The 20,886-nt window shown below is 35.5% G+C and overlaps 1 protein-coding gene across 1 annotated transcript in view; it reads right to left on the bottom strand.

The window, feature by feature from the left end:
* The window catches only part of Kiaa1958 (KIAA1958 ortholog), a 139,645-nt gene that overhangs the window by 4,763 nt on the left and 113,996 nt on the right, over positions 1–20,886 (bottom strand). The window contains exon 4 of the mRNA XM_027943035.2: positions 3,459–3,631. Coding sequence (XP_027798836.1) covers positions 3,459–3,631 — 173 coding nt within the window. The remainder of the gene's footprint in view (positions 1–3,458; positions 3,632–20,886) is intronic.

The raw sequence follows: 20,886 nt of genomic DNA, 5'->3' as shown, positions 1-20,886 counted from the left end.
AGTTCAGTTACTTTCAGATGTTTATATTGTCATTCAGAACTCCCTATCATAAAGATGATATAATGATATAACCTCTCTTTATATTAATTGGGACTCTTTTGGTGCAAGAGAAATATCAAACTTGAACAAGCCTAGCCAAAGAGGGATATCAGTATTAAAGTAGACTCCAAGTTTATCAGGACTCTCTCTCATCACTGCTTCTCTTAAAGACTGGCCTTCTTCATATAGCTATAAAGATAGCCCATTAACACTCCTCAGGTTTTAGAAAGAGACCAGCAGGTTTAGAAAGAGACCAGCTCTTATTTTCAGTATGGAAAAAAAAAATCTGAAAGGATTCTACTCAACCCACTCTTAACCCAACAACTCATGAGAAGGTGTTCCACTATACTTAATGTGATGGCTTCTGCTGTAACCATGTTGACTGCAGGAGAGTTCCTAAATAAGTGGTGCTACGCAGAAAGATCTTAAGTTTTTCTTCACTGCTTCAAACAAAAATAATAAAAAAAAAAGATGACTTGTGTTTGTGGATTAAAAGATTTAATACTATTAAAATGGCAATAATCCAATACATTACCTACAGATTTAACATAATCCCTATCAAAATCCCAGCTGCCTTTGTTGCATAAATAGAAGCTGATTCTAAAATTCATATGAAAATAAAAGTGACCAAGATTAGTCAAAACAATCTTAGAAAAGAACAAAGATGGAGAACTCACCCCTCCCAAGTTCAAAACTTAATACTCAAAGCTATAAAAATCAAGACTCTGGGCTGCTGACATCACATATAGAGTTAAGAATCCAGACATAAGCTCTCCCATCTATGGTCAATTGATTTCAACAAGGGGAGAAGGCAAAATAACTCAATGGAGAAATAATAATCATTTCAATAAATGGTGCTGGGATATTGGGATATCCCATGTAGAAAATTTAAGTTGGATCCCTACCTCATATCATATATACAAATGTATACTACTGAGTATCCTCACACCTACTGAGTATTCTCCTCCATGCATCCTGAGGGATTTTTCAGTCTGGCTGGTGAACCATACTGCTTCCAATTCTGTGTGCCAGGTGCTGTTACTGATCCTTTCAGATAGTTCTTTGCGAGTATCAAGTGGTCTCCTCACATGCACATGCTGATAGTATTCAGCTAAATATTTGATGAGATCATCTTTAAATATCTTGGGTTTTCTCTCTGTTAACCCCTCTACTTTTGAGTTCTGTCATGACAACTCTAGCCACCTTGGTCTCCCTGGACTCTCGGCTCCATTTTTTCAACTCAGTGAGTCTGTTGGGCTCCGTTTGAATTTCCCTCCATGCACCACAGACTTGTTAATCTTTGAAGTCAGAAAACTGGGGCACTCATAGGAATAACCTTGTTTCTTTCCTGTCTCTCTGAGATCACTGTCATTCTGTGCTTGCTATACAAAATGCTATAAAGTTCCTTGAAAAACATCATGTTTTATTTTTATATTTTTGTTAGTTTTTTTGTTGTTAAAAGCAAGAAGGTAAATCTGGCCCTCACAATTGGCTAGAAGTAAAAGACTTAGTTGACTTTTCTCCTGGGAATAGATCAGATGTTCCTATGTTTATGTCAAATCTGAATGGATACTAGAAATTATGAAATTTACACAGTTTATATTTTATCAGTTTTTTCCAGTGAGTTGACATTTCTTGCTAGTGTACTCATGTCCTCAGCTTCCTCAAACTCTAATTTAGTCTCAGAGATAATGGCTCTTCTTTCAATTGTTTCCTCTGTTTTAAGGATCACATCCTGTGCTATCTATACTGTTTGAAAAGAATTATTTCATGTATTGTATCTAGTTTTCTAGTTGTTAAAACAGGAGGTTAATTTTGGATGCTTTTTTCTCATGGCCAGAGTATAAATTTCAAGTTATTTTCAAATTTGCTGGATCATTTTGATTGGTATGTTGTTGAATATTTTATGCTTTCTGTTATTTGCATAAAAATTTCATACATAGTTAAACTATAATTTACTCACTGAAGTCTCTGGTATCTCAATCTGTTTGCTGTTTTTACTCATCATCATTCATCATTTATTTCCTGAATGACTGGTGAATTTTAAAAACATGCACATATTTAAACCTGTAAAAACCCCAATTAATCTGTAAAAAGACCCAATACCTATAGGTTTTGTATGGATCCCTTGAGAGATTATTAGCCTTTAACTCTGCTAGGATCCAGGGTATGCTACTGACATGGACCCTCTTTAGAACCCTTTCAGGGTCCTCGCCTTAATCAAGGATTCTTCAGTTCATCTACCACTCTTCCTTCCTTAACAATGTTATCAACATGCACACTCAGGAAGAACCCTCTTTCATGTGTGCTTACTGTTCCTCTTTCACCTTTTTCTCTCTTCTCTTCTCCTGGAGGATGTTCCCTTCCTGAGGTATAAGAGAAAGGTAGCTCACACTACCAAGTGCTCAATGCTGTCAGATAAAGAAAACTGGGTTTCCTATTTCAACTCTTGATAATTCCCCTGGTACATTACTCAAACTCTGAGATCTTGCCTGCCCTTGGGCTTCAATTATGACTCTATTTGCAAGACCTTTAAATCTATACTTGGAGCTTGAGCATCTCCAACAGGTTTTGAACGTCACAGTTCCAGCTGTTTACTGGACACATCTATCTGGACATCTGATTCAGAATCAGTATGTCTAAATCAAAACACGGTAGTTTTTGCTCCGTCACCACATGTCCAAGATTTTATCCTGCCATTCACAAACCTGAAATATTTCAGAGAAAAGATTTTAAGAATTTCACAAAGAGGTTAAATAACTTTTTACATATCATTTTCCAATTAATTTCTCTCTCAAATACCATTTCATTATGTTCTTTCCTCAAATGACTTTAATGTTTTCCTTTTGGTCTCATTCTTAAGATGCTTGCAGCCCTGATGGTTAGACCCTACAACAGTTCTTTCAAATACAATCTGTCCTTACCAAAAATAAAATCAAGAAAGAAACTTCAGTGATTTTCCAGTGTTTAGGCCTTCAGCATGGCACTTAAGGGCTATCACAATCGTTTATAGTCTACTATACCCATATATGAAGTCTTTGCTGTAGGCAGGTGATCCGTCTCAATTTTTCTCTTCCTCACACCATTCAACCTACAAAACTCCCATCCTTGTTTAATCCTATTGAAATCCACCTCTCCCTCAAAATGTGGCTTAAATACCAATTCTCTCTATATACTCTCACCAAGCTGAAATTAATTTATCTGTATTTATTTTCAGGCATTTCTTCTCTGTAAATTCATAAAACATGTACTAAATCCTGCTCTGTATTGTGTATATTTTTCTTTGTAGTTTATGTTCTTTCCAAGTTTCCCCATTAGAAAGCAACTGTTCTCTGTTTGCCACAATGCTTAGTACAGTGGCCGACACTTGGAAGCTCAGTGAAGTTGGCTGGAAGACAGTAAACTCAAGAGTCCCTTACCTTGGTGATATCCGTATGATCTTTGAGCCCGTTGGTCATGCACCAATATCGCCACACATTCAGGGCGTACCGCGTGGCTTTGGTAGTGTTTGGGCTTACTGCACTGGTACACAGATCATTCAAGTCATCATTAATATTAAATACAGGAAATTTGTTGAGCTTAGTAGAATAAGCTAGAAACAAAAACAATAAAAGCATTAAAATAATTTGCCATCCCCTTCTTTAGAGAATTACATCTTGGGATCATATTAAATAAGAGAGAACTCCTAAATTATGACATTTTAAAAAGTGAAATTTCAATCAGTGTACACATATTAGAATAAATAAAGCAGGGGACAATGGAATCAAAGCCGTTGCCTTGCATTTAATCCCAACCACTAAGTGCTAACTGACCACTGCTGCAGACATTCCAGAAACTGGAGGAAACAATGAAGGCTCTAAAACAAAGAGTGCACACGCTCATTTTCCACCAGAAACAAAACAGCTTGTCTATTCACAACAGCAAGAAAAAGAGGGTGAAAGGAAGGAAGGAAAGAGAGAAGGAAGGAAGCAAGCAAGCAAGGAAGGAGGACAGGCAGGTGGAAAGGCAGAACCAAGATCACATATCCTCAGCACAGGGAGAGCACTTCTTTGTGATACACAGTCTCATAACTTGTGTGCTATTGTGGGCAACCTTGAATTAGGTGGGGTTAACATATTTCTTTAATACTTTTTAGAAATAAAGAGGAGAGATTTAAGCATTAATTCCACAACCCTTCAACAAGCTTCTAATCAGAACGAAAGGTCTTCTTACTAAGGAGAGAAGCCTTAGGGGAAAGGAGGAGGAATACCACAAAGGGGCTTGCCTTTGCTCAGAGGAGAGAAAACATATTTGAAACTGCCAAAAACAAAACTAAGTCTATAACTATTAGCTGGTCTTTTTTTATACTCTGTGATCTGATAAAATCTGGATTAACTTGTGCAAATTCTCATTTTTGGATAGAAGAAAAGGCCAAGGGAGACACCTCAAAGTATAAATATTGCTAACCTGTACCTTATCTAATGGGTCTGACCCACTCTGGAATGTTAGCATATTCATTCAAGGAACTAATTGGCTAGGTCTTTGAGAAAGAGCAAAATGAAGTTCATGCCATTTCCAAGGTGGCCTGCAAAGGGATTTCGCTTCCCCTAACCTACCTCACCTTTCACAGCCTGCAGAGAGCTCCTCTCTACTGCACCACCAGGCTCCTGCTGACCCAGGACACCAGCATGTCTACATGACCTTTCCACACACTAAGCCAGCTCCTACATTCTCCTCCTCAAGACGTGCCTCACATTTGCTTTATTCCTTAGGAGTGTGCTTCAGTTGTGTCAGGATGGTGGACAATTGTCGCACTAGTTTGTATGGTCTGTAAGACTGTGCCCGCACCCTTGAAGTCCTAATCCAGCCCAAAACTGTGGAACAATCTACAAGTGCTTCTATGAAGAGGGGAATAAATGAGCAAATCTGTTGGTGCATGCTATAATCCCAGCTATGTGGGAGGCTGAGGCAGGAGGGTCACCAAGTTCAAGGCCAGTCTGGGCAATATGGTGACACCCTGTCTCAAAATAAAATATAAAAGGGGCTGGGGATGCAGCTCAGTGGTAGAGCACCCCCTGAGTTCAATCTGAAAAAACAAAACAAAATGCTATCTGAAGCACCCGGACTGCACAGGTAATTCTTCTCACAGACCCCTGAACCCAGCAAACTCCTACTTATTTATAGAACTTGCTTGATATTAATAAAAGGATTATGTACACAATTCACTTTTATTATACCTAGCACTAACTGAATGCCTACAATATGCCAAGAGGTTTTACATAAATTATCTGTAATTCATAGGTAAGCACGTTTTTATGTCTATTTTACAGATAAGGAAACCAAGCCCTGTACATTTAAGTAATTTTACATGTTCGCTTGTCCAGTATTTACCAAGGTACCTCTCTGTGCCAACCACTGGGCTGCTAGAGTCCAGGAGTGAGTTAGTGGTGGGGTCAGGATGTGGACTTGGGTCTGCCTCTATGTTCTGGCCACTACAGCAAAGGAAATCAGGTCCTACTGGGATAAAATTCTTATTTTTAAATTGATCTGTTAATTAATTTATTTATTTATATGCGGTGCTGAGGATCGAACCCAAGGCCTCACACATGCCAGGGAAGTGCTCGACCACTGAGCCACAACTCCAGCTCCAGGATAAAATTCTTGAAAAAAATACAATTCTCTAGTATGAAGAATTTGCTTATAAAAAATATCTTGATCCCTTACATCTACTTGGACTAGCTCTCACCAAGGACAAGTGATTGATTGATTGATTGATTGATTTACAACTTGGGGCTGAACCCAGGGCTTTTGGCATGCTAGCCAAGTGCCCTACCTCTGGGCTATGTTTGCCAGCTCTTTTTTTAAATAATAATAATAATAATAATAATAATAATTATTATTATTATTATTTGAGATGGTATCTTATGCCCAGGATGGCCTTTTAAACTTGTGATCCTCATGCTTTAGCCTGGGGAATAGCTGGGATTTTAAGTATCTGTCACTGGGCCTGGTTCTAAGTAATTTATTTTGACAGTTTTCAAGCAGATAGGATGATTAATTATAACCTTAAACAATTAAATTTTTTCATTTTTACCACAAGACAGAGACTGTTCACTGAAAATGGAAACCAAAATTCTATTCCATCATGAAACAGATAAGGAATACTTGTGATGCTTAAAGAGAAAGAAATTATATGAAAATGACTGAATATAGTCACTGAATACAGTCCTTCATGATAGTATTTAAAAGTTAAATTATTTTAACAAACTGCTTTTCAAATATCAGAGACAGAAATGGTAGTGTAATGTGGCTGAGGAAATTTTTAGGAGACTATATGGATTGGAGAAAAAGGCAAAATGAATTTAGGAAAAAAGGGGGACCTGGGTCTGCCTCTATGTTCTGGCCACTACAGCAAAGGAATCTCCACTAAATAGAGATTTTGAGCGTTCTTTTCCCACTAGAGGACAGGACAAACTCTCAGGGCCAAGTTAGGAAGAACTGGGCATGGAAGCGGGAGTGAACAGTGGGCCATGGTAGTCTAAAGACTGCCAAATAGGAACAATTATCCTGCTCTCTATACATCACTTACCAGAGCACAGGTGTAGGCAAGCAAGGTCGTGTAAAGTGATGGGAGTCTGCCATGGAAAGCTACCCTCAGGGTCAGAGAAGAAAGGGGGAATTGCCTTAGGTAATTCTGGGAAGTCCCAGTGGACATAGGGGAAAAAGAAAATTGACTAAGAAAAGCAAAGAAATCCCTGAATGCACACCATCTTTCAGATGACACCTTCCCTGCATCTAAAATTGACAGAGTTCCCAGTTTCCCAGCTGGTTTCCAGTATGTACACCTTAAGGGAAGTCTACTCGTGGGCACTTCTTCAGCCATGTTACAGCTGGGTGAGGTCCACTTGCCGAGCACTGTGCTCAATTACTACCTGCAGAAATGAGCTTTGCCCAAGTGGCCACCTTAGCAATGTTTAAGGAAATTCCTATCAGCTACCAATGACAATCAATCCAGACTTGAATTTTAAAATGTGAGTGCACATACATCACCTGGCAATTGGAGGAAATCAACAGTATGGAAGTCATCAATCTATATAAGCAGAACAATTAATCTCACGTTCCCTACTTAACCTGCTAAAAAGAGTTAATTCAGAAAATCAAAGAAAATTTCAAAACATAACAAATATGTCATCAGATTTGTAAGTTATAATCCATCCTTAAAATGAGAACAGCCAGGCTGGTGCTGTGGCTCAGTGGCGGAGTACTTGCCTAGCACTGGGTTCAATTCTCAGCACCACATAAAAATAAATGAATAAAGTAAAGGTCCAACAACAACTAAAAACAAGCAAAAAAAACAAAACAAAACAAAACAAAAAAACCCAACCAAACATCAAACCAAACAAACACAGCCACTGCTGTAAAAGGAGAAACAGGAAAACAAGAAAGACACTAGAAATCTAAAATACACTTACATAATATTGTCTATGAATATATAAACACAGTACATATAATAATAATATCTCTTTTTTGGGTCAAAAACCAAAATCCACAGGATTAGAAAATATTTCAAACTATCAGTAATGACAATACAGCATGTTAAAACTGGTGGCATTAAATGCATGGATTTAAGAATGTGGAATATGAATCACATAAAGAAATTACTAAAAGAACAACAAATATACTCAAAAAAGTGGAAAGAGGCAATTCAATTAAGAACCAAAATCAATGAGATAGGAGAGAAATTTGCAATAAAAAAGTAATGCTATTGGTGGCAGTGGGGCACAAGAGGCTGAGGGAGGACAACTGTGGCACAGAAGATCAGCCTGGGCAACAGAGTGAGTCCATCTCAAAAAGAAAAAAAAAAGTAATTCCAAGAGAAGAATCTAAGACTAACACAAACCCTGCCCCCTAGTACTAGGGATTGAACCCACGTCCTCATGCATGCGACTGGGCTACACCCCCAGCTCCAAACAAAGAAAAAAATTAACAACTAGCAAAATGAAAGGAGTGAAGGGAATAAATTATTATACCAGAAATGAAAAGGGGGTTACCATTACAGATCCTATAGATAGCAAAAATGTATGATGAACCAATAAATTTGAAAATCTGGATAAATGGGACAATTACCTAGAAGAGCCTAAACTCACAAAATAAAACAAGAAACATAAACTTTGAATAGACCTCCATTTATTAAATAAATCAAATCCATAATAAAATACCCACAAAGCAAACTTCAGGTTCAGATGAATTTCACCAGTAAATTCTTCTAACATTTAAGGAAAAAACAATGCCAAATCTCCAACTCTCTGCTTGTGAAAAGAGAGGAAATACTAGTCAACTTCTTTTATAAGACAGTATAATTTTCCATAAAATATAAGAACAAAATAAAAGAACATATAGGCCAACTCAGTTCATACACACAGACACAAAAATCTTCAAAACAATACAAGAAAAATGAATCTCTGCTTCATACCATAAACAACAACAATCTCAAATGGATCATGAACTAAATGTGAATGGTAAAACAAAAAACTTCCAAAAGAATCATAAGAGACTACCCTTTTGATCTCAGAGTAGCCAAATGTTTTTGAACAGGACATCAAAATCACTATCCCAAAAGAAAAAGATTAATAAATTGGATTGCATGAAAAACTAAAAGCAGACATTCAAAGATCAAAACACCTCATCAAGAAGTGAAAATGCAAGCCACATGATAGGAAAAGACATTTGCAGTGAATTTATTGGAAAAATCAGAAAACAGTCCCATTAAAAATGGACCCCATGTAAAATTACTGATATTGTAGGAAAGAGACATTAAAATATACTCACCAAAATGTAAAAAATTAATTAATGTAAGTTATAACTAAGAAAGATAATACTGTTTGCTTATCAAGTGTTGGTGAGCAGCACTCTTACAATTTCTACAACCATCTGCAACCACTTTGGAAATTAATTGGCACTATCAAACATATGCCTATTCTGTGATCCAGTAGCCCCTACACCCAATTATATGCTCAACAGATGTACTCAAGTGTGTACATATGTGTACCATAAAGCATGTATGCATGAGTGTTCGAGTGTTTGTTCATAAAACCATAATAATAAATAGCCTCAGAGTGGAAATTATTCTATGTCTAAAATGCACATGAAATTGTAAAACAGTAGTTTTTATACAGTAGTGATGATGATGGAAGGGGGCTACCAGAATGAACTACATACAAAAACATAGAAGAATCCCACAATATAATATTAAAGAAAAGAAGCCAGACACCAAAGAGTATATTGAAAGGATCCATATAGAATTAAAAAACATAAAATGACTCAATAGTGGAGTCAGAACAGTGGTTGCCTCAGAGAGGTAACAACAGTTGAGAACACTAGAGGGAAGCTTCTGGCATTCAGGTACTGTTCTGTGTCTTCCTCAGGGTGGTGTTGCAGCAATGTTTTCACTTCATAAAAATTTAATCAGGATGTCAAACACAGTGGTACATGCCTTAATCTCAGCAACCTAGGAGGGAGGCAGAAGGTCATGGGTTTGAGCCAGTCTGGACAACATATTGAGACCCTGACTCAAAATAAAATTAAAGAAGGGCCAGGTATATATTTCAATATTAGAGTGCTGGCCAAACACACATGAGCCCTGAATTCAATCTTCAGAACTTCTCCAAAAAAAAACAAAAAAAAACAAAAAAACACTAATGATTTGTATACTTTTCTAATTCAACAAGAAAACGTAAAAAATCCTTAAAAATCAAAGATGCATTTCTGGTAAATGAACTTAGACCATGTATCTGGATGGGAAGGCTCGATATCGCAACGAATTAACTAATCTTTAATTCAATATAATTCTAATTTAAAAATCCTCCCTTTTTGTTGTTGTCAGGTTGATTCTAAATTTAGGAAAGTAAATGCATTAAAGAAAAAGGCAATTTTGAAAATAATTGGGATATACTGCCCTGAAAGATATAAACATGTACTAGAAGAATGCAAATTTAAACTAAAAGTTGCTGGTGAAAAAATAGACAAATCAATGCTACAACAGAGTCCAGGAAAGGTGTGTAAATATGCAAATTGGTTATATAATAAAGATTCTAATTCAAATTGTTGGGGAAAAATGGATTCTTCAACATATGGCTCAAGATAATTGGCTATTGAGTTGGAAAATCAAAAACAAGCAAATTTAGATTCCCATTTCATACTACACACAAAAACGTTATTTCTAAATGGCACTTTAAAAAAAAAAAGCTATTTCCATAAGGTAGATGATTTTCATGATTTTGGGAGTGATGAAAGTAAGCATTTCTCTGCATGACACAATCCAGAAAGTATAAAAAATAAATGAATGGATCAGATGACATAAAATTTTAAAATCCCACACTGAACAAAATTTAAAAGGCAATAAATAGAGATGGAGAAAATACTTATAAAACATCAGTGACAAAGGACATATGAAAAGCTTCTAAAAAAAATGAGAAAAAGATAACTCAGTAAAACATAGGCCCAAGATTTGACAGGCAATTTTTCACAGAATAAATACAAATAATGAAACACATTAATAATAGTCAAGACTTTATAATTAAAACAAGATATAATTCACTTATCAGACTGGCAAAATACACAAAGGTCCCTATCTAAATATTGTCCAGGATATGAGAACTGTATTCTTAGCCAATGTTATATGATGTTTACAACTTTTTGGTCACAATAAATATCATAACTGAAAACTGTGCTATCCTCTACATGTGAACATGAAAATATGTCTACAATACATGATTAAAAAGTAAAGTTCATTTTAAGATAATATGCACAGCATGATTCCATTTTTATCAGAAAAATAAAATTCAATTGATCTACTTATATTTGCAGAGAAAAAAATGTGGAAGGGTACACTTACATTAGTAATTAGTTCCAAGGGACTTTCAGTTTTAGTGATTATGGGGATATTATTTTTGCACATTATAAAAATCACTAGAACTTTGGAAATATGAAGGAAAAACAAAATGCTTTTTTTATTTGGCCCAAGAATTCTTTTAGAAATTTATCCTAAGAATTTAATCAGAGATATGTACAAAAATGTATGCTTAAAATAATTTTTAAATTTTTTATAAAAGTGAAAAACTGGAAAGAAATCCAATGCAACAAAAACATTTTATTGCACATTTGTACAATAAAAAATTATGTAGCAACAATAATCCATTTTCAAATATTAATTTTGTATAAACATACAAAATAATAAATACAACTTAATCAAAAATTTTTGAAGTATATTTGTAGATGGGAAAGTTCTAAAATAAAACACCAAAACGTTAAAAGTCTTATTGATGGGTAATAAGTTCTGTCTTTTTTATTACCTATTTTATATTTATTAATATTTGCCAAATTACTCACACTGAAAATTTGTTTTAGTATTTTTAAAACACTGTAAAAGCATTAATAAAGTAAATGCTGATTTTACTTACTTTTTTTAAACAATAGTTCATTCTGTGAAAATGTCTGCTACCAAAATCAATGTTTGCTTTTAAAATTATTCCTCCCACCCCAGTACTGGGGATTGAACCCAGTACACTCTACCACTGAACTATACCCCCAGCCCTTTTATTTTGTAACAGTGTTGCCACAGTTTCCCAGGCTGGCCTTGAACTTGAGATCCTCCTTCCTGCTGTAGACTTCTTAGTCACTGGAATTTTGGACATGTATCATTGCACCTAGCTTTAAAAACTGTCTTTTAAAATAACATATCACCAACATTAAGTATTTTACACATTAACCATTTTAGTCACATGAAATTCTCTTAAAAAGACGATAATGAGCTGGGCACAGAGGTGCACATATCTAATTCCAGTTACTTGGGAGGCTAAGGCAGGAGAATTGCAAATTTGAGGCCAGACTGGGCAATATAGCAAGATGCCATCTCAAGAAAACAAAAATTATTTTAAAATGTTAGGAATGGAGCTCAGTGGTAGATCATTCCTGGGATCAATTCCTGTACTGTTAAAAAAGAGAAAGAGTGGGGGGGGCAGGAAGGGAGGGGAAGAAGGAGGGGGGGAGAAGGGAGAGGAGGGGGGGAGAAGGGAGAGGAGGAGAAGGGAGAGGAGGAGTGGGGAGGAGAAGGGAGAGGAGGAGGGGGGAAGAGAGAGATTTCGAATAAATTTAAATTACAGCTTTTTAAAAAAAGAAAACATTTCTGATTTGCAGGTTATATTACTTCAATTCTAATATCCTTTCCCTATCACATACAATTTGTCACATTTTAACGTATAACTTACAAACATATTTAAAGATGGGCTCCTTGTTAAAATACTATGAAAAAATATAAGGTTTTGTGATTTTTAATGCAATCTAAATTATTATATAAAAACAGCCTTTCAATTTGGGATATTCAAAGAGTATATTGAAAGGGTGCATATAGAATTCAAAAACATAAAATGACTCAATGCTAGAGTCAGAAGAGTGGTTGCTTCAGAAAGGTAACATTAGTGAGAACACTTGAAGGAAGTATAAGGTGGATGGATTACTCGGACATGAGATAGATTTACATTTCTGCAAAACTGCTGTCTATGACAGAGAACATTATCATTTCAGGTGTTTATCATGTTTTTTTTATTATTAAATAATTTTAGTGACACAACAAAGATATCTGAAACTAGCCAATTTGATTATAATTATTCTAAGCACCAGTTCCTATTCTGCTTAAACACTGTCAAATGTGGTGAAGTAATGAACATGAAGAATTGTGTCTAAAAAGGTTTTCCTGAAATTGGTAGTCTAGAATCCAATATCCATTTAGTTTGGTATAATTGTGAACCTATTTTAAAAGTACCGGACAAGGGATTACTAGAGGTGAAGAATGACAGAACTCCACAGAGGACAGGGAGTTCGCTGCTTGTAGTGGAGCTTTCTGTTCCATAAGTAGGATTTTCAGGTCTTGAGCTCTGAAAGTCTGTAATTAAATCAGGATATACTCTTTACTAAAGAATTTTATTACCCATGGGTGGGGCTTGAGCAGTCACCTACAGAAATACTTCTCCTAGCAGAACTGCCCCTCCCCAGTGACATAACACCACAGTACGTGGAATACGTGGCTCAGTGTGCACCAGCTACATCCTGGGTCCCCCCCACACAGACCAGGTCAACAATTCTTTCCCCTCAAAATATGGTTTAACTTGTGTTTTTTAAATATTTTTTTCTAGTTATACATGGACACAATATCTTTATTTTGTTTATTTATTTTTATGTGGTGCTGAGGATTGAACCCAGTGCCTCACAGGTAGGAGGCAAGCACTCTGCCACTAAGCCACAACCCCAGCCCTAACTTGTTTTTAAAAATTGTTTACTATAGCTACAAAAATCAGCCAGCTTTTCAGAAAACAATTTATTAAATGAACGAAGACTGGTCATCATATGCAAATACAAACAAAATAACTGACTAAAGCATGCGCTCATCATAGAGACATTATTGACAAATCTTAGCTGATTTTTATTGGATTGCTTTCCCTATTTCCACAAATTTTAGGCTGTACCAACAAATACTGAAAACAGTAGAAAATTACACTACATTAGAAGCAAACATTATACATACAATGGAACAGACTTTAGGGACACAAAACTAGAATTTTATTTACAGCACAAGTACACAGACAAATATAAAGCAAAACCAGAGAACTGATAAAGACAAAAACAGCTTAGTGTAAACGATCAGCGAGCCACAAAATAAAAATGAAACCAATAGTACACACTCTTAGTGAGGAAGCATCTATATTATTAACACGTATCATCTGCAGAGGGTCACGGTCCACACCTTAACATATTCAAAGAAATTTCCAAGAGCATCACGGTCACACACCTTAACATAGTCAAAGAAATTTCCTTCTATTTCAATTCACCTTTCTCTTCTTTTCACAAATTATAATTGTAGCAGCTTTTTAAAGTTTAAAAATATGACTTAAGTGAAAACGACACACTTGCTTTTCTTCACATAAGTCAGTTAAAAGCTAAGTGGCCAGAAAATACATAGAAAAATAACAATCTACTAACTTGGGGAAAGTAAATGTATCCTAAATACATTCTTATGATTTATAAGAAAAAAGAACTCATCAAAGTTGAATACAGTGTTGATTCTACCAACTCATTTTAGTTTTTCATTTTAACAGAAAGATGACCCTCACATAGTAATTCTGTTGAATCCAATGTCATCCAGTCATTCTCTCACCAGATTTCAGGCCTATGGAATTATAGTTCATTTTCATATTATAACATAAAGTACAAACTATTACTTGGGTTAATCTGGCAAATTTATGTCTAAATTTACCACTGAAAATGTTTAAAGTCATGGGAAGATGCAAAGTCTACAAATTAAAAACATAATAAACTTATATATTATTTGGTTTAAAACTGCTCTAGGCATAAGGGTCTCAGGACAGATAATACAAAATATAAAGACCCAAAGGTGGGAAATAAATCCAAGAGCAGGATCAAACACATGTGCTCACTGCTATCCAGTAGATGATCATCAGGATATAATAATGCCGGAAACTTTGGTGTTCAAAATGCAAAAGGAATTCTTGATACAAAGGTTTTGCTTGAAAATCCTGGATGTAGGAATCAAGAAACACTTTTGTATGATGGATACCAATGGGCAAAGGCAGTGCTTCTTTAGACTACACATGATTGAATTCTTTTTATTGCTTTATCATCTTATTGAGGCAAATGTTTAAAGCATATTCTAGAGGAAAGGCTCTAAGTTAAAATTTGCCTTTCTTTACCTCTAAAAAAAGAAGTGGTGGGGAATTTGATGAATTACTTTTAATATTCTGAGAATTAAATCAGTAATTTCAGCAGCAATGCTTCCAAATACAGCACTGGCTGTTGCTATGTATCTGACAGCCACACAAAAAGCCTCTATATAATTCAGGAGATTATCCTTTGATTAAAGAACTCTTGCAATTACAAACCCATTGAAATGACAGAAGGAAACCCTGCTAAGGGAAGAGTTTTGGCATATTGGTGCAAAAAGAGTTTTAGGAAGCAGTTTTCTTTTAATATTTTATGATGGTTTCTCCTCCATTTTAAGAGTATAAATAAAAGTATAATGATAGTTTCCCTATGTTTAATTAACAAAATACAGTAGAGATAATCTGTTGAAACACTTCTCTTTCAACTTCTAGTTTGTTTGGAACTATTGAGGCAACACAGAAACACTAGGAAGAACCACCAACTAGACAGGGGGGCATGAAAAGATCCTGAGGTCACAAGGCAACCAAACATTAAACATGCCTATGCAGGTACTGAATGTAAAAGTCAGCATTTGGGAACTGTGAGGTTTCAATGGTCCCTTATAAAGAAAATTACTAAATACCCTTATTAAATGTAATTCAAACAATAAATCATGATAACTAAGATAATGTATGCACCTCACAGTCTTGTGCTGTTTTACTGTGTGGCCTAAAAATGTCTAGATCAAGGCAAATTATGCTGCTCCATGTCATTCTACTGTATTTTTCTGTAAGGGGCTCAAGTATCTGAAGAAGAAAAAAGTATTTAAAACTCTAGGGGAGAGAGTAGTGGAAAAGTTCATAATTTTTGCTTTCTTTTTCTTTTAGCAAATGTTTCACTTTCAAAGAACTGGGAAAATATAGAAGAAAAGCTGACCCATCCTGGAATGACACACAGGAAACAAGATTTTCAAGTTTGGCACCACTTGACAACTACAATATTTCCTTCCATAGAGGTTACTAACTGCTGGCTTGAAATATTGAACAACAAAGTACAAACTTTCTCAAGTCACACATACAAATGTTGACCGGCACAGCCTTTTAACAGTTATTCAGGTTAACTACAATATATGATAGCAGCAATGGAGAACAATTCCACATAAACACTATAAACATACATCTGAAAGAGCACCTATAACAACATGCTGAACCTCAACAGTGACATCACTGAATATTTCACAATGCATAGAAGTTGTAATGGTTTTTGGCAAGATATTTTTTTTTTTTTTGTAACAAGTACTTTATAAAACAAAAGTTCTTTAGTTATAAATGCTATTTAAAAAGCTGTAATCTAATGGATTGTAGATATAAAAGTTCAGGTAATCTGAGTGGATCAATACTAAACATGGACCTGCTACTTCATCCAGTATAAATAATCAATTATAAATTAACTTCTAGTGAAATTATACTAAGTATTTGATTTATAAAATCTAAGAATTACAGAAAATAAAAAGGCATAAAAATCACTAAAATATTGTAAGCACAATTACTGTTAGGGTTCTGTATTGCTGATGTTGTCTTAATTTTTCTTACCACAAATAGATTATGCCAAAGCATTTTCAAAGCTCTCATTGAGATGAATGCATAATGGTAAAAATGTCAAGTCCAGTCTAATACCATGACAAACATTAGATGTCTGGCAAAATGTAATATTTTGCAAAAAGACAATATATTGTCTTTAAAAGAATTTGACCTTTTTTCCCACTATGATCTGGTGAATATAATTTATAAGTTAAAAATTTATAAACATTATTATATTTATGCTTGAATTGTTTTTCAGAAGAGAAAGCAAGACAATAAGAGAAATATTTCTACTTCTTCCTGCTATGGGCTTCTTTCATTGGCTACCATTGTTTCCTTCTCCTATCTCTAAATAAATATCCTAATAATGTTAATAGAATTGTCATCCTCCTGACTGAGGATATATCCCAAACCTTCAAGTATGGTTTTTAGAAACTTCCTATCAACTAAGAGGACATTGTAGATTGCATCCCAAACCAATTATATAGATACTATGTAACTGAATATCTAAATGAATACCAAATTAAACAGAAATTTACTTTTTAGATCATAATCTGTCATTAGAATTCAAATACTTTAAGACCATGGATCATTTGTTTCCCCTTCATAACTGAAAGTTAAATATAAATGAGGTAGGCTGAGATATACGTTAGAATAAAAGAAACTCTTATATTAGAGATCATCCAACAAATTTTACAATGAGAAACTGCTAAAACAAAGATAAAACACTACTTCTAATAAAAATTTGAGGGTTTAAAAAACTAAAACTTGGAAAACAAGATACTCTTTTCCAATTCGAGGTTAACTTCCATGTAGGATTCCTCTTCTTCCCTAAATACTCAGTAGATAAGAAGTCAGAAAAAAAAAAAAAAAAAAAAAAAAAAAGAAGTCAGGAAGCCTGGGTGCCAGTCTTGGCTCTAATCCTAAGAATGTGTGAGCATCTGGGCATTCATCTCTTCTCTCTAGAGCTGTTTCCAAACTTATTTTCTAGTCAACACACCTGCAGAATACCTAATAAAGGTAGGCACAGCTAATTCAGTTTAGTGAGCCTCAAAGAAGGCCGGAGCATAGAGAACAGGAGAATTCAGGTGGGGTGGGCATTTGAGGCTGTGTCCTCTTTGTTGTTCCCATCTCCTTGCCCCCCACCCCAGAGGACATGGTAGCATCAAAAACCACTGGGCTGTATGACTCGTGGGTCCTTTCCAGGGCTAGCCTGTATGATTATAATTCAACAAAAAGACAATGGTTCACATTCATACTCTGACCCAATTAATATTCTAGTCAAATTAGGACTCTGACCTAATTAATAACTCTGATTCTAATGGATAATGACATGGTACATTTGGGTAATGACATGGCATACATAAAAACTCAATTTAATATATGAAAATGCTATCTCTTAAAAAGTAACACAAAGTTCAATACCAAATCAGGCCCTTTGTTCAGTTTAGAAGGCCCACTTGGTCAATTTACAAACAGGGTGGATTATGAGAAATTCTATCTTCTTTTTCTCTTCAGAAGAGTGAAATCAGAGTTGTTGGTAGTTTCCCGGGAGCATGCCCCTTTCTACTGTTATATCACTAGAAATACACTAGCCATCAAAAGGATGATATCTGCTGAGGACTTCTTTATCTCAGCTCTATTTACTGGTAAGGATCTCTAAAATTATTCTAGCTCTATCACTTTGCCTTATGAAAAGCTATGCACTCACATAATCTCAATCAGAGGGAAGTGGGGAGAAAAGCAATGTTTGAATACCATGAATTAAAGGAAACACAAACAAAAATTGGGGCTGGGTGCAAAGGTACACACATATAACCCAGGCTTTTCAGGGGGCTGAAACATAGGGATCACAAGTTCAAGGCCAGCATTGGTAACTCAGCAAGTCCCTGTTTTGAAGTAAAATTTTTAATAAAGGGGCTGGGGATGTAGCTCAGTGGTAGAGTGCTTGCCTAGTATGTGGGTTCAACCACAGTACCATTAAAAAAAGAGAGAGAGAAAAAGGAAAGAAATTATGCCTTTGCCAGTGATCTATCTGCAACATATCTATCTGTGGTAGATGTGCAGAGATATTATCTTGTGCAAAGAAATTCTATTTGGGAAAATTTATTAAACACTGAGGGAGCTGGGCGTGGTGACACACGCCTGAAATCCCAGCATGCGGGAGGCTAAGTCAGGAGGATAGTGAATTCAAAGCCAGCCTCAGCAACAGTGAGGCACTAAGCAACTCAGTTAGACCCTGTCTATAAACAAAATACAAAATAGGGCTGGGGAGGCGGCTCAGTGGTCGAGTGTCCCAGATTTCAACCCTCGGTACTGCACATACTCCAAAAAAGTGGAATGCAAAATGGTACCAAAAAAAAAAAAAAAACTAAGAGCGAGAGAACTTCATAATTCTATAGTATTTATAACTACTTTTTTTTTTTTGGGGGGAGGGGGAGTGTTTGCGATGGTGGGGATTGAACCCAGGGCCTTCAGCACACATTCTATCACTGAGTTATATCTCCCATGACATTTTAATAATTAGCATTGAAAAAAAATTTAGTTGTAGATGGACACAATGCCTTTTTAATTTATTTTTATGTGGTGCTGAGGATCAAACTCAGTGCCTCACACGTGCCAGGCAAGTGCTCTACCACTGAGCTACAAACCTAGTCCCCTATGTCTTCTTTCAAATGAATGGACCTCTAAAAAAATATCCTACTATAGGGTTGGGGCTGTAGCTCAGTGAGAGAGTGCTTTCCTAGCATGTGTGCGGCACTGGGTTCAATCCTTAAAAAGAAACTACATAAAAAGACCACATAGAAAGAAACAAATAAAATAAAGGCTTCTGTCCATCTACAACTACAAAACATTTTTTTAAAATCCTACTGCAATAAATTATCATCTATTCACCTCAATTTTTCCTCTAGGTTTGGAAATTTGTTTTCTTGATTATATGCTAGTTTATATTTATAGATGCTATGTATAACTTTATTTTGGCTAGAGACTAGGAAAATCAAAATACACCTTTCCTTTAGATAACGAAAACCAGTCAGAAGTAGGCTGGGTAAAATTAGAAGTGTTTCTGTCATATTAAATTGTGGATATAATCAAATGAAAAAGAAATCTGAATGAGTTCATAGTCTATCTCTAATTCTGGGAACATAAGGACCATAAGTTACTTTTTCCTCAGAAAGCATTCTGCTCTAGTAATCATAATTCATTAGAGAACAAAAACAACAAAACACTCTACTTAATACTGTTAATTTTCTGGCAACAAATCTGCAGGTGAGACCAACCTCCCCAGTAGACTGGCAACCACTATTTAGTATCTACTTAATGACACTACTAACTTATGGGCCTAAGAAAGGTGCCTCAACCTAGAACCTACCCCCTTCTCTGTCTGAATTATAGGATTTCTCTTGAAATTGGTTTTTTGACTTGACTTGGGGGTAAAAATAAATTATTCACTTAAACACACCATTCCTTGTGCACATACACACCTCCAGGACAAAGTTAAGTATTCTTTAAAGAGTGACACAAACTTCTGTTCTCTACTTGTGGCAAAGGAGGAAACAAACTCTGTTGAGGGTCTCATCTCAAGTACAATGATGGGACCTAAATACTGCTGTGCTAATAAACATGCTAGGTGATAGCACTGATCTTAATCAATTCAGAGTTAAATGGATAGTGATTTTATTACACAAGAGATCTCATTTACAATTATCATTTCAAAGGGTCTACTATGGAAGCACAGCAAATCACTTCTTGAACAAGCAGTTATACCAGAAAAGCACAGGTTTAACAGAATCTGGATCTAGTTTCAGATACTGATGCTCTTATGCATTAACCGTGACATGTGCAATCCATTTGACGTCTCCTGTTTCTTCATTTACATATGTGAGATAACTTACCTAAAGGGATTTTTTTGTAAGAATTAAGAAAACAACTTACAAAAGCACTGAGCACAAGGGCCCATTGTAAGTGCATAATAAGTGATAGTCTTTGATGACAGATCTGTACATTCCTATGTATATGGGTACCTATATGAAAATCATGGATGGTAATAGAAATGGCTTCACCTTGATTTTTAAAACAAGTTCTAAGGAACATTCCCCACATGACATTCAAAGCAGTATTATATAAGATAAAGCAAAGCAACATACTCAATAAATAAATAATGGAGAAACTGCAGGAGAACAGTTAGGAAGAAAATCCAAAATAGTGTCATCACATAAGTTTTTGCTGGGCTCTCAAAAACGAGCTTTTCATCACAGTGTCTTTTATAAATTCTATGAGAGCAGAAACTACCTTATACATCTCTGCACCACTCCCAGTGTCTAGATATCTATCCAAAAAAATTAGCTTACGTGACTATACATTTTCATCTCGTTAAGTCACTGCTTTAATGGAATCAGGAAGCAGCTAAGCCATGACTTAGACAAGTTAAAGCCACCAAGTTTCAGCTTAACAATGATCTGAAAAACCAAAGAGATCTGATCTTTGCCAGGAACTTTTCAGCCCATTCTTTTGTAGATCAGGTAGTGACTCAACACAAGGAGAGTGGAGAAACAAGGAAAATAAATATAAAATA

Source organism: Marmota flaviventris, chromosome 13 (assembly GCF_047511675.1).
Source record: "Marmota flaviventris isolate mMarFla1 chromosome 13, mMarFla1.hap1, whole genome shotgun sequence".
In the NCBI taxonomy this organism is placed as follows: domain Eukaryota; kingdom Metazoa; phylum Chordata; class Mammalia; order Rodentia; family Sciuridae; genus Marmota; species Marmota flaviventris.
The sequence above is the reverse complement of the archived record's forward strand: the minus strand, read 5'-3'. Positions and strand labels throughout refer to the sequence as shown.